Source organism: Neovison vison, chromosome 2, assembly GCF_020171115.1.
Source record: "Neovison vison isolate M4711 chromosome 2, ASM_NN_V1, whole genome shotgun sequence".
Classification (NCBI taxonomy): Eukaryota; Metazoa; Chordata; class Mammalia; order Carnivora; family Mustelidae; genus Neogale; species Neogale vison.
Genome location: NC_058092.1, coordinates 188,709,009 through 188,734,817, shown reverse-complemented (window position 1 = coordinate 188,734,817; position 25,809 = coordinate 188,709,009). Strand labels below are relative to the sequence as shown.

At 46.8% G+C, this 25,809-nt stretch overlaps 2 protein-coding genes across 4 annotated transcripts in view; one reads left to right on the top strand and one right to left on the bottom strand.

The window, feature by feature from the left end:
- SAMD8 (sterile alpha motif domain containing 8) overlaps positions 1 to 11,338 on the bottom strand; it is a 50,035-nt gene extending 38,697 nt beyond the window's left edge. The window contains exon 1 of one of the 2 annotated variants that reach the window (XM_044239878.1): positions 11,128 to 11,338. In XM_044239878.1, coding sequence (XP_044095813.1) covers positions 11,128 to 11,268 — 141 coding nt within the window. In that variant the 5' untranslated portion in view covers positions 11,269 to 11,338. Of the gene's footprint in view, positions 1 to 11,094 lie in introns of both variants that reach the window. The other variant, XM_044239877.1, reaches the window with a different exon arrangement.
- A 4,108-nt stretch (positions 11,339 to 15,446) lies between these two features.
- Positions 15,447 to 25,110, top strand: DUSP13 (dual specificity phosphatase 13). 2 transcript variants are annotated; one of them, XM_044236578.1, is made up of 6 exons: positions 15,447 to 15,533; positions 17,473 to 17,676; positions 18,702 to 18,796; positions 22,342 to 22,515; positions 23,996 to 24,216; positions 24,908 to 25,110. In XM_044236578.1, the coding sequence occupies exons 1-6, from the start codon at positions 15,447 to 15,449 to the stop codon at positions 25,108 to 25,110; spliced, it is 984 nt and encodes a 327-aa protein (XP_044092513.1). The 2 variants fall into 2 exon arrangements, with proteins under 2 accessions (XP_044092513.1, XP_044092514.1); XM_044236579.1 differs by lacking the exons at positions 15,447 to 15,533; positions 17,473 to 17,676 and adding an exon at positions 18,543 to 18,621.
- The last annotated feature ends 699 nt before the right edge of the window (positions 25,111 to 25,809 follow it).

The following is a 25,809-nucleotide window of genomic DNA, read 5'->3' as shown; positions in this document are numbered from 1 at the left end:
CTCATGTTATGTTTGTTCGCCTATTAAATATTTATTGTGCACACTCCATTTGAAGGGTATTACCCTAGGTAAATGGCACTTACTTAGATGAATCTGAAACAGAACCTGCCCTCAATGATTTTAATCTAGAAAGGGATATTAAAGAAAGTTATTTTTTAAAAAAAGGTAAAATGAATTACAGCTGTTGTTCTTTATCTACATTAGCTCACTTAAGCCATAAAACACTAACAAAGCAGTAACTTATGAAACATGTTTAAAAAATTGGAAAGTTAATTAAGGGAGTTGGGAAAGGGAAGTTATTTCCAGTTGGTGAGATCAAAAGAGTTCTTGGAAGTGACATCTGAGCTGAGCCTTTGAGACATGAAACTGTGGATAGAGATGGAGAAATAAAAGTACACTAGTTGAGGCAAACTGCATGAGCAAGGCTATGAAAATAGAAAACGAGGGAGAACCATTAATAGTTCACAAGACATAAGGGAATACTGGGATAGCAGGTTTAAAATACAAACTGGGGGCTTTTGGGTGGCTCAGCTGGTTAAGAAACTGCCTTCAGCTCAGGTCATGATCCTGGAGTCCTGGGATCGAGTCCCACACCAGACTTCCCCTCCTCTGCAGGCAGCCTGGAGGAAGCCTGCTTCTCCTTCTCCTTCTGCCCGCCACTGCCCCTACTTGCACACTCTCTCTGTCAAACAAATAAATAAAATCTTTAAAAAAAAAAAAAAAAGAAAAGAAAATATAAATTGGGGCTAGATCATGGAAACCTTTAACTGTCAAGTTCAGGATATTCTATAGACATCAGGGAGCCACTAGAGATTTTTGAACAAGAGGATGACATAATGAGTGTGCTTTAAAGAGACTAATTGTCAGAAAAGTGTAAGACTGTGAGGACTGCAGCTAGCTTAAGGTATTTAACAGACTGACTGAAGGAAACAGCTTCTAAGAAACAGAGGCAAGAGGTGAAGGAAATATTATAGGAGATGAAAAAATGGCAGTGATTGCACTCTTTCTGACAAATACATTTTTAAAAACAGCATATGTGGACTTCTGCTTGTGGGAAGACAAAGTAGATATACTTTTCCCTATTACTCCCTGGATAAACCACATACCTGAGAAGGGACCCATATCTAGAACATATAAAAAACTCCCAAAATTCAACAGTAAAAAACACAAAAATCCAAAGAAAAAAATGGGCAAAAGACATAAATAGGCTTGTCATCAAAGTGGGTACATGAGGGACGCCTGGGAGGCTCAGTTAGTTAAGAGTCTGCCTTTGGCTCAGGTCATGATCTCAGGGTCCTGGGATCAAGTTCCCCATTAAGCTCCCTGCTCAGTGCGGAGCCTACTTCTCCCTCTCCCTGCCTTCCCTTGCTTGTGTGCGCTCGCATGTGCATGCTCTCTCTCGAGCTGACAGATAAATAAATATTTTTTAAAAAATGAAAGAGGATATATGAATGGCAGGGGGAAGTACCTGAGAAGATGTTCAGCATCAGAAGCTGCTAGGGAAATGCAAATTAAGACCATGGTGAGGTTTCACTACATACCTGTTGAACAGCTGAAAAAACTGTGCCAATACGGAATGCTACCAAGGATGCAGAGAAACTGGACCTCTCACATACTGCTGGGGGAAAGCAAAATTGTACAGCCATGCTGGATGATAGTTTGGCAATTTCTTTAAAAACAGGATAGACTGGGAGCACTTGGGTGGCTTAGTCGTTAAGCGTCTGACTGCGGCTCAGTCATGACCCCATGGTCCTGGAATCTGCTTCTCCCTCTCCCACTGCTGTGTTCCATCTCTCACTGTGTCTCTCAAATAAATAAATAAAATCTTAAAAAAAAAGAAAAAAAAAATACCAGCATAGACTTCCCATATAGCCTAGCAACTATACTCCTACTCCTGGGCATTCATCTGAGAAATGAAAGCTAAGGTTCACACAAAAACCTGTATACAAATGTCCCTACCTTCACTACTGTCATAGCTGAAATGTGTATAAAATCAAAATATCTCACAATATGTGAAACTGTGGTACATCCACACCATAGAATATTACTCGGCAATAAAAATTAATAAACTATGGATACACATAATCAGTGGGTCTCAAGGACATTGTGCTAAATGAACAAAGTCAATCTCAAATTGTCACATAAGGTATGATTCCCTTTATAATATTCTCAAAGGATAAAATTATACAGGCAGAGAACAGATTAGAGGTTGCCAAAAGTTAGAAAGAGTATGTATCTAGAGTGTAGAGGTTAACCCAAGGGAGATCCTTAGAGTGATAGAATAACTCTACACGTTTTAAAAAAAATTTTTTAGGCTTTTTAAGTTTTTAAATTTATTTATTTAAGTAATCTCTACACCTGAGGTGGGACTCAAACTCAGAACCCGGAGATCAAGAGTCACATGCTCTTCCAACTGAACCAGCCACGCACCCTTCTATATCATGACTGGTGCAATGGTTAAACAAATCTACTCATGATAAAATGACACAAACTATGGACACATTCTGAACCAATGTCAATTTCCTGATCTTGATACTATACTATAACTATGTAAGATATAACTAGTGAGGCAACTTGATAAGTGGGATCTCTGAGTACTATCTACACAATTTCCTATGAACCTAATTATTTTAAAATTAAACTTAATAAAACTAAAGGAGCAAAATGTCTTAAAAAATAGCACATGTAGCCTAGGTATATATCTTTAAATAAGTAAAATGTCAAACTATTAATAGTTACTCCTCCAGTGAACTCTTTCACTCTCTACCTTAAGTATTTCTAAAATTCCTAAATTTTATACAATGAGCATGTAATACTTGATAACCAAAGGGAAAAGACTCTTTTTGGGGGGAGGGGGGTAAGGATGCAAAAGAATCTTGAGAAAATGACAAGGGGGTACTTGGGTGGCTTGGTCAGCTGGGCATCTGCCTTCTGCATGTGTCATGATCCTGGAGTCCTGGGATGGAGCCCTGCATTGGGCTCCCTGCTCAGCTAGGAGTCTGCTTCTTCCTGTCCCTCCCCCTTTGCTCGCCCCCCAACCCCCACTAATACACTCTCTCTCTTACTCTCTCAAATACATAAATAAAATCTTTAAAAAAAACCACAAAAACAGTATTACTTCTCATTGTTTAAAGCACACCACACAAATAGATATGAACAGAAAATTTAAAAACCAACTAAATTCAACTATTAACCCTTGTATGCATATACACACTAAATAAAGGCAAAAAAAAAAAAAAAACAGTGAGCCAACTAACAAGACCAAGAAGTCCAAAAGAACATCTGATTATAGACCCAGTTTGATCGCCCATTAACAGTGTGACTTTAGAAAATGACTTAACCTTTATACTTTGAGACCAAGAGATTACAAACAGAAACTAATTAGAAATACTAAACGTATGTTTTATAAATCAGGATGACAGAATTAAAATGGTAGAACTGTGATCTGAAAGATCTAGTGTAATTCTTCAACTGACAGCTGAAGAAACAAAGACTTGAAAGTTTAATTTCAGACAGCTATTCTACAACAGAATTTGATATAAAACCCAGAAAGCATAGCATTTAAGAATGCTGGCTCTGGAATCAAACCGCCTAGGTTCAAATCGTGGATTTACCACTCACAGCTATGTGACCTTGCATTAGTTACTTAATCTTCTTGGGCCTCAGTATTTTTAATCTGCAAAATGAAGAGAATACTAGTTCTTACTCCATAGCCTTGTTAAGATTACATGGAATAATACATGTAATGCACTTGTAATAATGCTTATTAGCAAATACAAACTTCTCAGTAAATGTAAGGTGGTACTGCCATCCTCATCAACTCCCTTCTGCTAGCGTTGCCCCAGGCCTGAAATTAAATCATTAGGATAGTCATCTATAATTAATAATCAAACCACTCAACTCTCGAAAGCTTTGGGTTATTATGAAATAATTTTGAGTATTTGAAAACAACTGTAAAGTCTTATAAAAGTTTTGCTCAAGGTGGATTACCTTTTAGGGAAACAACTGTGTAGTTAAATAACATAACAATAGTGATTTCAGTTAATCAGAGTAGAATTCAACTCAACAGCAGTTCCTCATATAAAGACTTATTTAAGAACAAGTTTAACTTAATAAAAATATTTCAACAAGAACATACCAACCTTTAAAAAAATATGTTACAGGTTGATGCAATTATTGTTGGTATGTAAAAGTACTTCAAGGGGTGCCTGGCTGGTTCAGTCAGTAGAGCATGTGACTCTTGATCTTGGGGTTGCAGGTTCGAGCCCCACACTGGGTGTAAAGATTACTTAAAAATAAAATCTTAGAGATGCCTGGGTGGCTCAGTCAGTTAAGCGTCTGCCTTTGGCTTACATCATGATCCTAGGTTCCTGGGATTGAGTACTACATCAGGTTCTCTGCCTTTGGCATAGGTCATGATCCTGGGATCCTGGGATCAAGGCCCACATCAGGCTTCTTGCTCAGCAGGGGGGCGTGCTTCTCCTTCTGTCTGCAGCTCCCCCATTTATGCGCTCTCTGACAAATAAAATCTTTAAAAAAATAAATAAATAAAATCTTAAAAAAGTACTCTATACTTTAACAATCTGGGAAGAAACTGGGAAAATTTCCTAAAGTGACAGGTTCTAGTAACTGGAAAGACACCAACCATCCTGCTGGTTTTAATTATGCAAACACATAAAAGACCAAAAGGGTTTCTAGTTTATCATTATGCAATCTTTAGAATACAAATCATACATCAACAGGGGCACCCAGGTGGCTCAGCTGGTTAAGTGTCCAACTCTTTTTTTTTTTAAAGATTTTTATTTATTTATTTGACAGAGACAGATCACAAGTAGGCAGAGAGGCAGGCAGAGAGAGAGGAGGAAGCAGGCTCCCTGCTGAGCAGAGAGCCCGATGCGGGACTCGATCCCAGGACCCTGAGATCATGACCTGAGCCGAAGGCAGCGGCTTAACCCACTGAGCCACCCAGGCGCCCTAAGTGTCCAACTCTTAATTTCAGCTCAGATCTCAGGGCCATGGGATCAAGTCCCTCCTGCACTCAGTGCTCAGTGAAGAGTCTGCTTGAGATTTTCTCTCTCCCATTGCCTCTGCCCCTCTGTAAACACACAACTGCTCTAAATTAAATAAATCTAAAAAAAAAAACCACAAAGGATATATCAGCAAAATGAAAACTTTATTTTCTGTGTGTCTTACAAAACCAATGTCTAGGTTCATATACTGACAGTGATTTAAATATGCTGTATTTTCCTTGCAGTTTCACTTGATCATGTATATCCTAAAATACTAGAGTATAGTTTGAAGCAACTGTCTTCGTTAAAAACCATACTTGTCTTTAAAAGTCATACATTAAAATGCCCCTAAAGGAATTTAGAACAATGGATGAAACTTGATTCATAAATACAAAATGTGCTGTTTTTGAAAGTTATTACTGATTACATACACAATAAAATTTTTATGTATTTTTTAAATTTTTTTAAAGATTTTATTTTTTGTGGGGTAGAGAGCACAAGTCTGGGAAGGGGCAGAGGGACAAGCAGCCTCCTCAATGTGAGTGTGGAGCCCAATGTGGGGCCGATCCCAGGAACCAGAGATCATGAAGTCAGATGCTTAACCGAATGAGCCACCCAGGCACCCCTACAGTGTAATTTTTTAGTGATGTATAAAACCTAAAAAATAATATCTGTATCTCAAGAGAAATAAAGGGGAAGAAATTTTCCAAAATTATATGAAGTTAATGTTAATATATTCCCCTTTAGGCAACTATACATTATAGTTCAACTTACACTAAGATAAAGTCTAAATTTACCTAATAAAGCTTAATTATTGTGCACACAATAGAGACAAATCATACCAGTCTACAGATCCATAAACCAGAGCATAAAATTAATTTTTATGAAAGTAGAAAGCCTAAATTATAACATAGAAGGATGAAGTTTACTTTGGGCATTTAGCTCTGCAGTTTGTTAGTATTTAGGACTATGCAGCTTTTTTTTCTAATCTCATTTTTATTTTTTTTAATTCTAAATTAAAATCTTTCTGTTAAACACAAAACTATTATTTTCTTTATATTTATCAAAAAATAGTTTACTTTTCTTAATAAGCACAGAGCATTGTTTCCAAAACATCTATGAAATCTTCTATAATTACAAGATGATTACAAAGACCTAGAACCAATTTCTACCATCAATTTTTGAAACTCTAGCAGTGATTCTCTACTCTTTTATTATGTTCCACTGTAAAGCAGTAGAGTTTAGGGCAGCACATTTGAAGAAATCCTGTACTTCAGTTCTCACGTATTTTTTGCTGCCTCGGCCATGCACTCTTAGATACTATTAAAAAAAAAAAAAAAGTTGTCATATATACCAAAGAACACAAACTTTTTCTGGTTCCAACTTGCCTTTAGACTAAGACTTCCACTAGCAGGTTGCACCAAATTCTATAACACATCCAGAACGTCACAGCTCAGCGAGTAAGAATCTAACAGGTAACACTGTCCAGTTTAAATCCTCAGTTACAATAAAAGTTTTTACGCAACGATGAAAATTTAGTAGTAAACGTGATGATGGGTTCTTGATCTGGCTGCATGTCAGTATAAAGAAATACACCAGCAAAGAAGCATATAAAATTCTAACTCTTATTCTAATCACTAAAATTATATTTAGAGGGGCACCTGGGTGGCTCAGTGGGTTAAGCCTCCACCTTCAGCTCAGGTCAGGATCCCAGGGTCCAGGGATCGGGCCCCACATCGGGCTCTCTGCTCACCAGGTAGCCTCCTCCTCCCTTTCTCTGCCTACCTCTCTGCCTACTTGTGATCTCTCTCTCTCTCTCTGTAAAATAAATAAATAAATAAATAAATAAATAAATAAACTAGTGATGTCTGTATGGTGACTAACATAACATAATAAAATAAAATAAAAATTTAAAAAGTAAATAAATAAATAAATAAAATCTTTAAAAAATTTTAAAAATGGTATTTAGAAAGGCTAGTGGTCTGAGATATTTATTAGTAAAATCTTTATTTTTAAATATGCTACACCTCCAAATCAAATCAGCATAATGGAAAATTAGAAACTAGCTCAAGGTTTCAAAATCTATTATAATATTGCAAAAATATATTGGACTTGAACCCAAATTTAATGTATGGTTTTGGCAACTTTAGTTTTATGACAATTGTACTGATGAAACTGACATCAATTTAGTCTCAAAGTTCCAAACTAAAACCAATTTGCAGGCATTTTCAATAACTCAGTGATACAGTTTCACTTATAAGAAGACCTGAAATTAGTAGAATTCATGGTTCTCATTTCTTATCTCCTACTAGAATGTCCTACCTGTCAAGAATTTTAAGAGAGCAAAGGGTCAAGATAATAGATATATTACTGCCTCTCTTGACACTGCCACAATTCAAATGCTTAATTAAACCCACAATATAAATTTGAGACAAATATAAATATAGGTCACTGACTTCAAAACACGCCTTTGAGGTACATATGATAAAAACCATTCTATGGTGAAACACTGCGATTAAACTATTGTAACCAAGCTTTCCCAGTTTCAACTATCCTAAGCAAGAGCCAAGAGAGATTCATGTAACATTCCATACTGAAGTGATTTTATCACTGGGAGGACCCAGTGTGCAGTAAAGTAACAGACTATTTCAACAGAGAGACATGAAGTCTAGAGTCAGCTATTAGGGGTCAGGCTTAAGATTCAGTGATGATGGTGCTGTGTATATGGGGGGAGGAACATGGACACAACAAGCCTGTCACAAATCCATACCCCATACTCAAACGACAAATTATGAACCAGTGACAGAGGCATCATGTAAACACTGAATTGATCTCCAAGCGAGTCTGGTTCACGCTCTCCGATTTTTGTTAACTTCTGGATTTCTCAAAGCTAAGAGGACAGTAAGACCTAAAGTAAGAATTACTATTAACATCATATATTACATTAGGGCTGTAGGTAAGAACTTTCAAAGAATATCTAATTAACATGGTCATTTTTATAAGACAAAAAAAGAATATTCATTAGAACATCAGTGATAGAAGAACTTCTCAAAAACAATGTTCAAATTTCAATTCTCAAAAAAAGCCATAAAAATGTCTCTAAATCAGCGATGGCAAAGTTTTGAAAAAGCAATGAAAATTTGATGGTTAACAAAAAAGAATGTTTACAAGTAGCTGTGCACTGTGAATTAAAGTCTTTACAGAATGGAAAGTACTACTGAAATAAAAACTGATTTATCTAAGTATATCTGCACGTTCTGCCATTGTGGTCATGACGGCTTCTCCTTGTCTAGGGAAACTGCTCAAGCATGAAACTGAATTTTTTTTTACAACTAAGTGTGAGAACTGTCAAAGGGAAACAAAAATAACTATTAGGCATGCTAATCTATTAATTGCACAACTCCATTTAATGGTTTGTTTAATTTCATAGTAATATTAAGATGTAACCTTAATAGAGAGTTCTATTTCAGTTCAACTCCATAAATTTTTAATTGCTTTTATTTAATTTATTTGTTTATTTGAGAGAGAATGAGAGAAACAGAGAGAGCATTAGAGGGGGGAGGGTCGGAGGCAGAAGCAGAAGCAGACTCCCCACTAAGCAGGGAGCCCTATGCGATGCAGGATTCGATCCCGGGACTCCAGGATCATGACCTGAGGCGAAGGTAGTTGCTTAACCAACTGAGCCACTCACGTTCTGGCTGACTTTTATTTAGAGCTAAGTATGAAGACATAGTCTTTAGAGAATCTCAGTCTGGTGTCCTTAAGCAGAAACATAAACAATAGTAATATTATGTAACTTCCAGCTAAAGATCATTTGTATTAAGTTGAAGAAAAGGGAGTTAATCTTTCGACAACAGTTAATGAAAAGAGAATTTATTTATCTAAGAAATAATTACCAGTCCCCTGAGCATCTGAATATATGACACAGTCTATACACATTAACTAATATTTGAAAGTTTTTGCAATCAGTACATTTTCCCTGCATGAAGATTAAACAGTAAATACCCATTTAGAGAAGAAACACTTGATTAAAAGTTTGTTTTGAAATGGCCAACAAATTTGCAAAATGTATAACCAAATAAAAAGTTGTAAAAGTAATCTTATAAAACACAGCTAAAGTTAAAGACTTCCTGAAGCCATGTTATAATTTAACAATTACAAAAGGAAATTAACTTTTTTTCTACTACAGTGAATATAAGTATTGCAATCATCATTTTTCTGGCACAATTACTGTTTTGGTACTACGTCTTCCACAAAAACTATCTATGTAGGGGCGCCTGGGTGGCTCAGTGGGTTAAGTCTATGCTTTTGGCTCAGGTCATGATCTCAGGGTCCTGGGATGGTGCCCCACATCTGGCTCTCTGCTCAGCAGGAAGCCTGCTTCCCACCCACCCCCCACATCCTCCCCACCCCACTTGTGATCTCTCTGTCAAATAAATAAATAAAATCTTAAAAAAAAATAAAAAGTATCTATGTACCCACCTATCCCAGTTCTGTTTACTGCCTACTACAGCATCCTCTATTCTTATTTTTCTAGATCTCTATTTAAAATATTATTCACACAATATATGCAAAGTTGCATTAATATTGGTCCTGCAAATTTGTCAGAAGTACCCCTCCAATTTTCAAGAGACCCCAATCCTGGAGTTATGAATGAAAGAGCTGGTACACCTGGACTGTGGTGATTTCACATAGACAGCTGACTCTTGAACACCAGGGTTTGAATTGTATGGGTCCACTTGTATGCATTTTTTTTTTCAATAAATGCAGTACAGTCCTGTAAACTTATTTTCTCTTCCATATGATTTTCTTAACATCATCTTTGCTCTAGGTTACTTGATTATAAGAATATAAAACATAATACACATAACATATAAACTGTGTTAACTATTTATGTTATCAGTAAGGCTCCTGGTCAACAGGCTATTAAGCTAAGTTTCTGAAGAGTTAAAAGTTAAAAGGGATTACGACTGCATGCTTCTAAACCCCTGTTGTTCAAGGGTTAACTGTAGTTTTATAAACTCTTTTAACCCAGACACCTGCACTGACCATATTTTTACCCTGTAGTAAATGTGTCAACTCTAGTTGGCAAAGTGTAACCAGTCAATACGGAGTATCTGTAAACCCTAAGTGTCCAAATTCTTTTGATTTTTTTTAATTTAAAAGTAGCGTATTAAATCTTTTCTTAAACTTTAAGAAAACAAAAGAAAAGAAAAGAAAAACCCACACCACTACTGTTAGAAGAAACCCAAACGGTATCTTTATTGTCAGAATCACTCCTTTCACTATCTTTTCCGAACATCACTTCCTTTTTACTACTTCCCCCCCAGCCGTTCCGGCAAATCAGTGTTCAACACCGCCCCAGATTCTTAAAAGGATCCACTGTCCACAAACGAGAAAGCCCCACAATCCAAGCGTATTACCCTAGTGATCTTCGGCGCTTTCAAAGACACCTGTGAAAATGCCAAAGCCTTGAATTAGATCCCCAAGGGCTCCTTTTCTTTCCTGACCCCATTTCTCTTTTTCTGGCCCTTCAGGTCAGACAACTTCCTATCCGACAGCCCCTCCCTCTTCCAATCAAACCTAAATCCTTCTGATTAGCAAGCCAACCCACCCACCCTGAGGTCAGCTACCTCGTCTGTCACAACCCCGTCCCGTCTACCTCGCCAGGCTGTAATAACCCACCTGGTGGCTCCCGATCCCTCGCCCCCAACGCCAAATCCCAGAGCATCCCTTCCTCCGGCCCCGCATTCCCGCGGGACCCCTTGAATCGGCTTCCCCCACTACTCGGCTTCCAAAACCCTCCAAGCCTTTGCCTCTTCAAAGCCACCCCTCCCTCAGGTCTTCCACTACCCTCGCTCCTCAGTCTCCAGCCATTGTCAACCCCCTCAAGGCCCTCGGCTCAACAGCCTCCATTTCCCACAGATTCGATTTTAGAGCAGACCCTCCCGGGTCCCTCAACCGACTCCTGTGGCCCCTCCGGACCCCAGTTCTCGGCAGCCCGGCTCCGCCCCTGACTCCCAACTCATCCTCCGCGGCGGGCGCCCCCCAAACTCCCCTCTCCTCAGGCATTGCTTCCGCTCACCTCCGCGGTGCGAGTCGGGATCCCCTGACCCACCTCCGAGTCGGCGTCCGAATCGCCGTCGGAGTCCCGGGCCCTCCGGGCCTCGCCGGAGTGAAGCGCCTCGAGCGGCGGAGGCGGAGCCCGGGGCGGTGAGCTGGAGTGGAGGCGGGGGCGGTGGCGGCTGCGCGCAGGCATCGCTTCGGCTAGTCTTCTGCCTCTCCCGCAGCCGCTGGAGTCCGAACCGGAACTGCTTCGGGAGGAGGAGCCCTACGGGCGTGAGGCGGGGCCCTACGGGCGGGGGCGGGGCCCAAACCGGAAGGGTCGCGGGATTCAAGATGGGCGAGGGAAGCAAAACCGCAGCAAAGAAGCCCGAGAGCGCATGCGTCAGCCCCAAAGCCAAAATGGGAGAAAATAAGGGGTTGGTGAAGAAGCGGGGGCGCTTATGAGATTAGTAGATGAAGTTTAGGAGCAAGAAGAGCTTGCCTAATCCATTTGGAGGGAGCCAGCATCTCCCCAAGAGTCAGCATCCAATGATCACTGTTACTATTTATTGCCCCTTTACTGACAGTCTTGATTCCACATGCCAAATAAATCTCACTTAAAATCTTTGTGCCAACTCTGCAGGGTGTTAAAACACAGAGGGGCTGGGGCACCTGGGTGGCTCCGTGGATTAAAGCCTCTGCCTTCAGCTCAGGTCATGATCTCAGGGTCCTGGAATCGAGTCCCGCATCGGGCTCTCTGCTCAGCAGGGAGCCTGCTTCCCCCTCTTTCTGCCTGCTTGTGATCTCTGTCAAATAAACGAATAAAATATTTAAACACACACACACACACAGGGGCTGAGTAACCTATTTGAGGTACTGCAATTAATATGTTCTAAAGCCAGTATTCCTACTTAAATCTGTCTACCTTCGGAACCTGTGCTCCTCTTCATTATCAGAAAGTCTCTAACCCAGGCCTAGAATTGACATAAGCCAAATCGCAAACCACCTGTGACCTGGGCTCCAACCCCTCCTTGACCTTCTTTCTTATCAAGTGCAGAGCAGACTTTGGTGGCTCTGATGGGGTGGAGACAGGTTCTAGGGTGATCATGACTGCATACTTCTCACACGGGATCCCCTGGTGTAGCCTTTACCCTCAAGCTGGGCTCAAGACCAGGGGAGGCTGGAAGCCTTCCCACTGCAGCTCATATGCCTTCCATCCCGTCAGGGCCTTCACCAAGTCAGCTGAGAGCAGGCACGTTTTCTTACCTCTTCTGCCGGTAACTGGCTCTGACAAAAGGCCAGATATATAGACCTTTCGCAGTTTCTTTTGTGGGGACAAAAGCCCTTGTAAGCAGGAGAATCTCCCTCCCACCCGAAAAATGTTTCTGATGACAGTCCCTTTGGCTCCTCAGGTTTAAGGCAACATTCACTTCCCTTCTTCCCACTTTGATATACACGGCCCATTTCAGCCTTCTCTTTTGAGAAATCTTTTCATTATAGAACCATTGTTCAAACCTTCCCCCACAAACCCCGTGAGCACCCTTTAGATGAAAGGTGGTCCTCTCCACATTTCTCTGACCCTACAATGTAGGAAACTTCCCCTCAGCCTCATAATCTTGAAGCTCACTCAGCAGCCATATGGTTTCCACCCAGTTTTTGGCCCACCCAGACCTGCAGAGCTTTTTAAAAAATCCATTCATTGTTGAAACCAACCATCCTCTCTCCACCCTGGATCTCCATTTTAACTCAGTTCTCAGAACTAAATAGCCTTATTCAGGGCCCTAAGGCTATTAGTTCAACAAATGTTTCTTAGGCATCTACTATGTGTTAAACAGAGAATATCCTTTGTTTCATTTAATCCTCATGAAACTGAGGATGAGAAACTGAGGAAGAAATTTAAGTCACTTGCCTAGATATGACTGATTCCATGTTGTCACAGGGTTTGAGGTTAAGGGGGTGACTTGGGAGGAAAAAATGTCCTGTTCTTTCTGGAGGCCTCTGTGACTTGCTGAGTCACTTGCTTCTGTCCCACCTGTCCCTGCCAATCTCCGGGAAGGAGAAATGACACTAGAGAGGCAGAGAGGAGTAACCGCAGAGACAGAGGGGTGGGTGGGCTGGCCTGGCCCATGGCTGAAGCCTCCGTCCCAGTGCTGAGGGGAGAGGAAGCCACGCCTTGCCCCAGCGTTCTGGAACTGGAGGAGCTCCTGAGGGGAGGGAAGGTTTCTTGCAGCCACGTGGATGAAGTTTGGCCCAACCTTTACATAGGAGATGCGTGAGTGGTAGCTGGTTGAAGGGATGTGGGGAAGGGGACAAGGAGAGACAGTTCTTGGGCTCTTTATCAGCAATGGGAGCTGGGTGGAAGAAGGAGAAATAGTTCTGCTCTGCAAATCCCAGGCCATGGACTTAGTCCAGGACCCCAGGGTGCTGGGAACAATGCAGTGATCAGATGTGACCACTAGGGGGAGCAGGGCTTTTTGCCTGCCAGGATGACTGGAGCTCCCAGAGGATCCTGAAGTCTTTTGATATATCCAGGACAATTGGTGTGTTAGGGGGCAGAGGCCTGGGAAATGGTGCTTTCGGGCATGACATGGGATAAACAGAGAGTTCCCCTTCCTGGTCCCAGCCTCCCTCCTCTGGACACAGAGTGGGTGAGAAAGGTGAATCAGGGAAGATGTCACCACTGAATTTGCAAATTAAAAGCAGGTATGAGGTAGTGGCCAGGAGAGGCCAGATGTGGGTGGGGAGACATGGGACAGGAAAGGAGGGGCAGCTGGATTCCAGGGCTGAAGCAATTCTTTCCTTCCTGTCTTGGCAAAGGCAGGAGCAGATGGCCTCAGGAAGCACAGAGGGTCTAAAGATAACCCTGTATGCCACCAACTCTTCCACCAGAAAGCTCTGAGGATGGGGCTCAAGCCTACTGGGTTCCTTGTGGCTCCCTTTGGACCTTTATGACTCTGTCCCTCTGAAGCAGGGGGCCAGAAAAAACCTCCTTCCTGGACTCCGTGGCTTACCCAGGATCCAGCCCTATTCCTCCCCTTCCTAGGGCCACGGCAAATAACCGCTTTGAGCTATGGAAGCTGGGCATTACCCATGTGCTGAACGCAGCCCACGGGGGCCTCTACTGTCAGGGTAGCCCTGACTTCTACGGCAGCAGTGTGAGCTACCTGGGGGTACCGGCCCACGACCTCCCCAGTTTCGACATCAGTGCCTACTTCTCTTCAGCCGCTGACTTCATCCACCGTGCTCTCAGCACACCTGGGGGTAGGACTTGGGTCTGAACCCATATCCCATCCTGATTTCTCATGGGGGGTGATGTCCAGTTTCCTCTCAAATATCAGTGCCTATAATCCCTGCCCCCCGGTTAGCCAGTATCCCTCTCTGAATGACAGTTTCTCATCTGCCTGACGGGAAAGACAAAACTATGTCTCACTGCACTTTTTTTTGATACCCAGAGCGCTCTGACATTCATTTGTTCGACATCCTATTCATATCCCCTCTGTTTATTATCTATTCTGTGCCAGGCGCTGAGCTAGATACTGAATCCACACTTAGACAAGGCAGAGTTCCTGCTCTTATGGAACTTGTCATTATGCTTTGTGGAAAGACAGTCAAAATTATGAGTACTATTCATATGAACGGGTAAATGTGAAGAGATCTAGGAGAACAGGAACAGGGCAAGGGCGTTCAATCCAGGGGACCAGGGAGGTGAGGGGCCCATCCTCTACAACAGGATTCACTGGGCCACGTGCAAAAAGGTTGAGCTGCTTTGTGATTCAAGTGATGCCGTGAATGGTCAGGAAAGACTACACAGGGAAACATGTCTTAGCCGAAACTGGTCAGATGAGTAATCGACATTAGTCAGACCAGGAACAGGAGAAGTTTTAGAGGTAGTTGGCATAACGTGTGCTAAGGCTGGAGGCCAGAGACCAGCACAGCTTTGAGGAACTGAAGGTGACTCAGTGTTCCTCAGGGTAAAGGTCGCAGTGAGGCAGCCGGAGGTGAAGCTGTAGGGTCAGCAGGGGCCACTCCAGCTCATGGAGGGTCTTGTAAGCCACGTTAAGGAATTTGGACCCTATCCCCAGGGTATGCTAATTAGGTATTGGTATACCCATTGGACAGATCAGGAAACTGAGAACTATAAAGGCTGAACAGTTTGCCCAGGGTTACAGATGTACCCAAGGCGAGCAGGGGAAGGCATGTGAGTCACTACCCCTGCTCCTGGGTGGGCAAGCAGGCGGGAAAAACGTCTTTCACCAGGATGTCTTCCTCAGCCAAGGTCCTGGTGCACTGTGTGGTTGGGGTGAGCCGCTCGGCCACGCTGGTCCTGGCCTACCTCATGCTGCGCCAGCAGCTGTCCCTGCGCCAGGCAGTGATCACCGTGAGGCAACACCGATGGGTCTTCCCCAACCGAGGCTTCCTCCACCAGCTCTGCCAGCTGGACCAGCAGCTGCGGGGCACAGGCCGGAACTGAGGGGCCAGGTGAGGGCTGAGCAGGACATAAGGTGGGGGGCAGGATGGGTGCAATTAGAAGTGAGAGGTCAGGTAAGGGCTGCACAAGGCACGTGGCAGGGAAGGCCAGAGGGGGCTGGCAGGGGTCCGGACCCAACTACAGCTCTGGGGGGCCAGTGCAGCCGCAGCTGTCACTCTATGCTTGTTATTTTCAGGCCAGCCTTGCATCTCCTTCTCACAGTGGGGAGGGAGAACTGGGGCTCCTGCCACCAGCCGTGGCCTTCTCCCATGAGCCCTGCTTGATACACAGTTCTGCTGTCATCTCGCCCTTCCCTTCCCCTCCTTTCCCTCTCTTGGACCCAGTACCCCACTCCCTACCTGCCCTCCCCCAATCAGTCTGATCTCAGAGATCCACAGAAGGAGCCCCCCCTACCTTTGCTCCCTCTCTGGTTCTTGGGATCCCTGTGGACATAAAGGTCTTCCAGAAAGTCTGTCCAGCTCCTTTCTGCTTCCGTTGACTCCCTGCCCGGCAGCTCTGTGTGCAAAAGCATTTGGAGAATTAGCAGTCAGTCCTCAAGTTGCGTACGAGGAACAGATCCTCAACACCTCCTCCTCCCAGGTTTCCCCATTCCTGTTGGGAGGCCCCAGTGTCCCCAGCTGCCTAGGAGAAGGAGTTGGGCTCCCCCTACAGCCACGCTGCTTCTCCGGCTTCCAGACCACAAATGCACACTGAGTGCTGCTTCAATCTCCTTGCCACCAGCCCTGTGAAAAGTTCTCTCCAGCTCAGCTGGGAGGAGACAGGGGTGTTTCTTCCTGCAGTAATTCATGGTGCAGGGAGCAGCATTGTGAGGAAGCCACAGTGTCCACAGCCCTTCCTCTCCCACCGTGCCCAGGCTGGGTCTGTTCTTGTCTGTCTCCAACAGCCCACCTTCCTCTCATTCACATCCCCGCTGAGGGCCATGGGCTAGGGAGTTAAGCCCCAAGGCTGCTTTCCACTGGCCCTAGCCCACCTCTAGCTCCTACCCATGCTGTTCCTTCCCTCATCTGTCCTCAGCCCTGACTTGGGCTGGTGCCCCACCACCCCTCTGGCTCAGAGGGTCTGCCAGCTGGGGGTGGGTGACTGGCCTAGGCTCTCTTGGGAGTTGGGAAAGTGGCAGGTTTCTCCTGCCAGGTGTGGATTGAATTTCCCCCTGCCGGGCCCCCCACCAAAAGCTGTTTTTGTCTCTGAATGCATAACCAGCGCCACTAAGGGGGAGCACTTTAGCACTCCGCCCCCTTCCTGACACTGGCAGGAGGGTGAGCATCTCGGGGGTGGGGATTAGGGCAGGATGGAGAGCTAGGTTTAGAGTTTGGAGATGAGCGTAATGGGAGAAATCAGGGTTATAGCTGGGTTTGGGATTAGACCCAGGGCTGAGCTGGGTGGGAAACTGTTGTGGGGAGCTCTGCAGGTATGAGGAGCCAAGAGAAAGACAGGAATGGCATCCTGCTCTCTCCTCTGAACCGGTTTCAGGAAACTGGTAGAACAGCACATCTCTGATTATGCCCAGTTGCCCCACTTCCTTGGCCTGGAGCCCGTAAATACCCTGACCTCAAGCCTCAGCTTCTTTCCCATCAGGCAGCTGGCTTGGGGAAATCAGTCAGGCTGCAGCATTGCACGGTTCCTGGAGGTGCCATCCACTAAACAGCCGACGCAACTGGAGCCCCAGGAGTTATGCAGTGTGCAGCCTATGCAACCGTACACTGCAGACCTAGGGACTCTGAAAGATGATGGGGAGAGGTCATCTCTCTCCATGATCCCTGGGCCCCAAACCTGGTTTTTCTCTCTTGGCACCCATAACCACCTGACTTTACACAGAGAGCTCAAGGCAGAGACAGGTTAGGTGGCAGGTCTTGTCCCTTCCCTTACAAGTCCCAGCCGATCTAAGCCTTGGGTTGCCAACCTATAACATGGAGCTCATCTCTCCCCCAGAGCTGGTCCTTTCTCCCTGCCACAGGGCTGGGCCACTTTGTTTCCCTGGCACTGGCCCTGTTGGTGCTGCTGGAGGCTCTGGCCCAGGCGGAGACCAGGAAGATGGTAAGAACCCAGTGTGCGGTCTGCCCTAGAGCATGCTACCCCATCTGCTTCCTCCTGCTGCCTGCGCTCCATGTTGGCCACTGTCTTCAGTCCCCTCAGGTGGGAATTCTCTGCCTTCTCAGCCAACCCCTGAGGCTCCTCTGTTTGGGACTCCAAGTTCCCTGGGCTTTGAGGCTGGGAGGAGAATGGGAGGGGATTCTAGGTGTTTGTGATAGCCCTTGGCCACAGCTGCCTCCACCAGCTCTCCCCAGGATCCGGGAACCCCAGCAGGGCCTGAGCCCTAGCTCCCTGGAGTTCAGACTTCAGAGACCCCTTGTAGGTGTGGCTGCAGGTAAGCAGACATCTGTGTGTGTCTCAGGCATCTGGGAGTGTGAGTGAAGACGAGTACTGAAGTATATGAGTGTATGGGGAGGGTCTCTGGAGAGCAGGAAGGGATCTTAACAGGCCCAAATCCAAGGTCCCTAACTGACCCCAGTGGCCTTGGAAAGGACCTAACAGACCATCTGGCTGGCCTCAAGAGACAGTGAGGTCTCGGTTAGGAAGGCCTTCTGGGACAGGGAGGAGCCTGGCAGAGGGCACAGTGGCTTCTAGACATACAGTGTCTGACTTCAGGCCGGGGCAGGTCTAAAGGCCTGCTCTGAACCTCACCTTCACCTTTGTAAGGGTACACCCCATTTTCCTCAGCCTGAGTCTTCTAGATCTGAATCCTGGGCTAGTCCTATCGTTCTCAGCTCCCAGCTAAGCACCCCCAGACCTGGGTTCTAATGTTAGCATGGCTGCTTGTTTGTGTGTGGTTTTGGCTAGTCTTTTTTCTGTCCTCCTCCATGGAAGATCATTCCCGCTCTAATCTTCTGCCCATGCTTCCCACCACCCTTGAAGGCTAAGGGAGCTTTGAAAATGGCTTGGTGGGTCTTCCTTCTCCCTGTCCCACAATCAACATATGCATACAGCCAGATCACAAGCAGACCCCCGCGGGCTGCCTCCGCCCCTGGCAAGGCCAGGTGCCTGGCTGGGCTTGGCACTGACCATGCCAGGGACCAGTGGGTGAGTTGGGAGTGTCGGGGGAGGCCAGAAGAGGGGAGCAGCACATCATGCTTTATAATTAAACTCAAATCAAAAAATAGCAACAGCATCAAGTGTGCGGAGACAGGGAGCTGGAAGCAGACAGCACAAATTGCCCGTCAGAGAAGACCACAGCCTGGGCCAGATACCCCCACAGGTGGGTGAGTGCCCCTATCTCGGGGCCATGGAGCATGCTGGGTCATGAGGGCCAGGGCACCTGGGCTTGTGGGTGTTGTGGAGGGACTGGGTTAGACTGGAGGACAGACTGGGTTAGAGACAGAGGCACAGACAAAGCAAGGTAGAATCAGAAAGATGTGGTCTTGGATCCCGGATCCCATGCTAATTGGCTGTATGACCTTAAACATATTGCTTAATCGCTCTGAGCCTCAGTTTCCTCATCTGTAAAATGGGGATGATAATATTAGCTGCTTCATAAGGGTACTGTGAGGATACAGTGAGAAAATGTAAGCATTTAGCTCTGTCTGGTACCTTAGTAGCTTAGTAGATCCTTAGTAAGTGGTGAATATAATTACAATTATTGCTGGACAGAGAAACAAACCTCAAGAGACACAAAGAGACAGAGACTAAACCTCACTGTCCTGTGGGGAGATATGGCTAAGGCTCGAAGAAATAATAATAATAATTATGATTATTATTATACTATAAAGGGTAGTAATAATAGTAATGATAATAATAGTAAGCTGTACCCTTTGGGGGGGCATCTATCCTAAGATAGGCCTGTGGAAGGGGCCTTCATTTTAGTATCTCATGAAATTCATACAGTAGCCTGTGAAGCAACTGGCTCAGCAAGAATCACAAATACCAGGCCTGAGAACTCTGCTCAGATCTGCCCTCCCGGGCCTGCAACCTGTACGCAGAGCCCCACTGGCTGGTCACCATCGGCTGCCCAACCTGCCACTTGCCCCGAGGCGTCCTTCGCCAGACTCCTCATGTCCTGCCCTGAGATGCCTGGCCTCCACTGTCCTTGGCCACGGTCCCATCTGCTTGGGGAGGAGACGGGAGAAGCAGAGAGACTGGCTAGGAGGGAAGGCCAGTGGGAACATCTGGAGGTTCAGCTGAGGAGGTGGCTGGCCATGGATGCCCCCTTGCCCTGAGGAGGTCTGGGCCTTGGCCTGAGGCCACGGCATGCAGAGTGGTGTGGTGAGCACTGTGGCAGAGCAGGAGCTCCTGTGAGAGGCTGGGGAGAGCCACATGGAGAGGAGGGACACACACAAAGACAGAAAACAAGTGCCTAACCTCGTAAACAGCGGCAGCCCAGGAGCCAAGAAGCCACTGCCTAGGGAGGCAGCTGTTAGGCTCAGGGAGAAAGCGCAGGAAGGAGGCAGAATGAGGGCCAGAGAGGAGGAGGAGAAGAGCCGGGCATGGCCTGTCCCTATGAAATGCTGGGCCCCATGCTTCGCTCTGCGGTGGCTGGTGGCGAGGATGTGGGGGGAGGAGTCAGGCCAGTTCTGGGGGCAGCAGACACCAGGGGAGCTGCTGCAGCCACAGACCTCCCTTCCTTGGCTATGTCTTGAGCTTGGAGGATAAATCCTGGGGCAGGGGGCTGGGCCCCAGCGGGACAAAGCAGACAGGTGTGGGGGTACATCTGTGAGCTTCAAGTGTGCAACTCTAGGTGGAACTAAACAAAGAATACCCCTAAGTCCAAGGAAAAGGCCCCATTCTCCAGACTTGGACCTAAGGCCCCTCAGAAGTTGAAACATGGGCTGTGGCCCAGCAGCCCCCAATCTTTGGTGCCTATGCTGTGTCTTTCTCTTCCCAGGAGACCCCTGAGACCCGCTGTGTCTCAGCCAGACCCAGGCGGCCAGCGACCCGGGCACAGCTGGGCTGCTATGCGCCCACTGGCCACAGGGTGGCGGCCACACCCCACGCCAAGCTCAGAGGCTGGGTTACATCTCCCCGGCTTCCCAGAGCTCCATCCAAGCCCACCTCAGCTCACTTACCCCCAGCCTTTGGCTACACAGGAGTGTGGCTGTTGGATAAGCCTGGAGCCTGGGCTTTCCCCAGCCCCAACACACTCTGCTGCTCCCTACCCTGTGGTTACCACAAACCCAGCCGCTGCTCTCCCTCTCAGGTCAGACACCCCCCTCCCCACCCAGGGAATCCTAAAAGGGCAAGGCCAGGATCTCGCACAAGAAAAAGACAGGCCATGGCCCAGACACGAGCAAAGACTTGCTGGAGGCCACAGAGTGAGTTACGGCGACTCTCTCTTCCCTCCCTCTGAAGTTCTTTTTCCACCACTTCAGTTAGCCTCCCACGTCCAAGGGGAGTTTCAGGGCCAAGGCCTTCGTCCCAGAGATGCCAAGCAGAGAGAGGCCTGGAAGTTTGGAAGGATTGCACTTCAGTCCACAGCGGCCTAGGTCTGCACTCAGACCCCACCCCCACTGGCTCCAAGGGAAGGACCTGGAATTCTAGCCACTTCACAGCATTTGTGTTCTGGGCGGAACCCGCTGCAGCCGGGTTCCGCTTGGGTGCTGAGTCCTGTCCCTGTACCCACTCCCCCATTCCCGGCCCCAGGTCATGCCCTAGGTAGGTGGCAGGCCACTCAGCCTGCCCTGAGAGGTGACAGTGGGAGATGAGGGGGAAAGCCGGGTCTTCACTTCCACCCTGCCCACCACCTGCCCACTGGGTGAGCTTGGCCAAGCCGGTGGCCTCCTGGGTGCCCATTTCTCTTCCCGGTCCTGTCACTGCCTACCCAAGAGAAAAGATGTTCTTCCCAGTTTGTACCTTCCCTAGTTACTGGCTGAGGGGGCCCGAGACGATTAGCCAAGATAGGCACTCCTTCCCAGCTCCGCACCAGCCCCAGGTTCTGGTGCCACTGACATCCCAGCTCTGCAGGGGCCCGGACACCCTCAGACAACCGACTCCTGACACAAGCCATCCCACCTGGGTGAGGCCTGACCTGCAGCACTGGCCTGAGTCATGGGGGTAAGGAGGAACGTCCCAGGGCCTAGAGGTAGAGGTGCGACAGCAGCACCAGGCTCCTCTGGAGAGACAGATGGAGTAGTGACCCTCTCTGGAGTTCCCAGAGGTGGCAGCCGGAAGGCTTGGGGCACAACCGGACTGAAACCCCAGCCTTGCTCCCTATCAGCCACACAGCTTAGGGCATCACTTAAAACATTCGTCTCAGTGAGGCCTCAGGCTCTTACGAGGCATCAGCTTACTCCGTATGGAGATGCTAACAAATGCCATTTCATGAGATGGGCTCTGTCCTTCAAGCACCCGAAGCTGGGAGGGACTAGGGACTTGGGAGCGGACTTGGAAATAGCAGAGGAGGGGGCTGAGGTGAGCTGCCAGGTGTGAGGGCCTTCCTAAGTGCACCTCTGAGGTCCCCATCCCTACAAAGTCCCAAGTGTCAGTGACTTAAGGGGGAGTTGCTACCGACAAGGAACTCCAGTGGCTCCTTGGGCAAAGCTTCCAACATCCGGGACCTCTGGAAAGGGCAGGAGAGACCTTCCCAGCTCCACAGCAGTGACAATGGATTGATTCCCTTGTTCTCTGGAGAAAAGGAACTAGGTCTCAGCCCCAGCTGAGCTGGTTAATAACCTCATCCAAAATAGCTGAGGCTCTTCCTGCCACATCCCAGTGGCCCCTGGGTCCTGCACCGTGCCTGGGCCTCCCCTTCAGCCGGACCCACTGGTGGGGATCCTGCCCCCAACCACCACAGTGTCCACTCTGTTTCAGTATGGACTCGCTGCAGAAGCAAGATCTCCGGAGGCCCAAGATCCACGGGGCGGTCCGGGGGTCCCCCTACCAGCCGCCCACATTGGCCTACCTCCAGCGCTTGCTGTGGGTCCGTCGGGCCGCCATGCTGAGCCACGTCAACGAGGTCTGGCCCAACCTCTTCCTAGGAGATGCGTAAGTACAACCCACGGCAGGAGGTGGAGGGAACAGAAGGGAAGCCTCTCCCCGAGATTTGCAGGGGCAGAGGGGGCACTGTCTTTGCCTCCCTCCATCTCTTTCCACACGTCTCTATCCTTTTATGTTATTAATTTTAACTGTGGAAATAGAACACACATAAGAAAAGTACATATAGGACATACGAACTGTTTCACCATCCATGTTAAGAAACAGGACATTCCTAATGCCTCAAAAGTAACTGACCCTTCTCAGCATAACCCCCTTCCCTGTAGATGACTACTAAGTATTGAAATAATCCCCTTGCTTTTCTTTATAGTTTCAACATCCATATACCTAACAATGTGGTTTTGCTTGTCTTTTAAAGATATATGAATGGAATCATATTGTGTGCATTTTGGGTCTGATTTTATTTGCTCAATATTGTCAGATTCACCCATGTTCTATGCAGCTGTGGCTCTCTCATTTTTCATCGCTGTATACTATTCATCTGTATGGCTATACCATAGTTTACACATTTGGTTGTTTATGGACATTTGAGTTGTTTTGACTTTTTGGCTATTGTGAACAGTGATCCTAGGAACGGTCTAGTACATGGGTCCTGGGGGCACACACACAGGTTTCTCTAGGGTGTACAGTTATAAAGAAAGAATTGTGAGTCATTTTCCCAAGAGTTTTCCTAACATTTGAAACCTATGGATCAATATATAGCTTTTAGAAATTATCCTTAATATTTAGAAAATATGTTCAGTATCTTGTTAATAATATGACAAGTATGCTATCCCCCACCAGGTAACCAGTAATAAAATCCTTATTGACTTTTAAAAAAATGCATACACATCTATGTACATAAATGCCTTTTCACTTTTTTTTTTTTTTTACAAAAATGATACCTCTTTCTAGTCCCATTTTGTAATCTGCTAGGTAGAAAGCTTTTGAAATGGAACCACATAACATCTTTTGAAAATATTTTTAAACAGTGTTCTGTATGGTATCCTGCATTTTCCACAGGTTCCCAATATAGCACAGACACCTTTCCTCCTTTACCTGCAACTGTAACATTTTAAGGGTTGCAAAGCATTTCATTTAGCTATACCACACTCAGTCTCCTGTTACAGGATATTTAGTGATTTCTTCCAGTTTTTCACTATCTTGAATGTCAACAGATCCACTTTTTGGGACACATTTTGGATTTTTTTGCCTCTAAGTTCCTAGAAGGGGACTTGCTGAGGGAAAGGACGTATATATTTTGTGTATTTTTAAGGCTTTTGATGCATGGGGCCAAACTGCACTTGACCAGAGTGAAAAAGAGTCTTGAACTTCAACTAGAGGAGCCCCTTCACTCAGGCCTGTTCACTCTTTCCAGTCTCACACTTGGACGAGGATGGCAGAGGAGGGAAGGGGATAAGTTCTAGCCCAGCCAGAGGGGACCCAATGAGACCAGCCCCCCTCTCAACTTCCCCCCATGCCTTCCCTCTAGGTATGCAGCCAGGGACAAGAGCAAGCTGGTCCAGCTGGGCATCACCCATGTCGTGAATGTCGCTGCAGGCAAGTTTCAAGTGGACACAGGTGCCAAGTTTTACCGTGGAATGCCCTTGGAGTACTATGGCATTGAGGCTGATGACAACCCCTTCTTCGACCTCAGTGTCTACTTTCTACCTGTTGCTCGATACATCCGAACTGCCCTCAGTGTTCCCCAGGGTGAGCTGCTGGGAAAGGCATGGGGGTGGGGGATGGGGTGGTGATGGTTCTGGTGGTTGGCGGGGGTGGAATCTGGGGCTCTTTTTCCAGTAGCACTGCTGGGTTGGGTGTCCAGAGTTATAAACCACTTCAACAACCTTCCCACCCCACGGAGCAATAAGCTACTACCATTTAGTGAGTGTCTCCTTCAGGGGACCAACAATCACAGACGTAGCTAAGGTCCAGTGTGGTTGTCCCTGTAACCATATCCCTCAATAAGTGTGTTGGGCAGAAGGTACAGGGCCTAGGAAAGGCTGAGCAGGCCCTTCTAAGACGAAGCCTTGGCCAAAGGTTACAGGGACAGGGAAAGAACTGGGGGAAAGGGAGGTAGATGGACACCGCTGTCATCTGCTACAAATCCGGGGAACTCCAGAAATACAGTATCCCCTCCCACCCTGCCAGAGTTGCAGAGGATTCCAGAGGAAGCACGTTGGACCTGGAGAAGGGAACGCCCCCTGTTAAGTTGTTGTGTGACCTTGAGACAGTCCCTTTCCCTGTCTAGGCCTCAGCTGCCCCATCTGACTGTGGGAACACTGTCAGTATTCCCGGGTGCTGTGACAGGTGGGCTGAGGCTGGCAGAAAGATCTTCAGTGCCCAGTGGGGTGGTCACTGCAAGGGCAGGTAGCTGACACTAGGCTGTGTCTTCCTGCAGGCCGTGTGCTGGTACACTGTGCTATGGGGGTGAGCCGCTCTGCTACAGTTGTCCTGGCCTTCCTCATGATCTGCGAGAACATGACCCTGGTGGAGGCCATCCGGACGGTGCAGGCCCACCGTGATATCTGCCCCAACTCGGGCTTCCTCCGGCAGCTCCAGGTTCTGGACAACCGACTGGGGCGGGAGACAGGGCGACTCTGACTTGGTGAGCAGCCAGGAGCCCTGACCCTCTGGCCAGCATGGCCTAACCCAGCCAGCCTGGCCCTGGGGACAGCAGCCTCTGCTGTTTCCAAAGAACTTGAGGTATAAATAGCAAGTGGGGGCTTAGCTGAGGCAGAAGCAGGGAGAACTGAGTAGTGACCTTTAGCAGGTGGATTTCCCTGACCCAATCCAGAGATTCTTTATACAAAAGAGAGTTCAGTCTGTCTCTATAATAAAAGGTTCCTCATAATAAAGACGGGAGATCTTCTGGTGGTTTGTGGGGGTATGTCTTACTCCCAAGATGGTCATGAGAGTCCAGAAGACTTGCCTTCCCTGAGTCAGCATGAGGGCAACCTACAGAAAGGGTCTGAGTCCGTAGAGACAGAGGGCAGGTGAGGGTTAATCAGTGGTATCTGCCTCGGTGCAAAAGGGAGGAAGAGGGTGCAAGTGCTGAGAATTAGCTGGTCCTTTCTTCATTTTGTCCTCCACTGTAGCATCAGCCAAGAGCTAGGTTGTCGGAATCAAGACCGATGTTCAGTGCGTCAGCATCCTCTCCACGCCCACCCTAGCAAAAAGCAATCATCAGAACTTTTGCTGTGCAAGTAGCATCTCTTGAATATTTTCATCTATGTTTTACTTTAAAAAGGACTGACTCAAGCAAGAGGCATCTGGAAAACACAAGTGTTAACTGAGAGGATA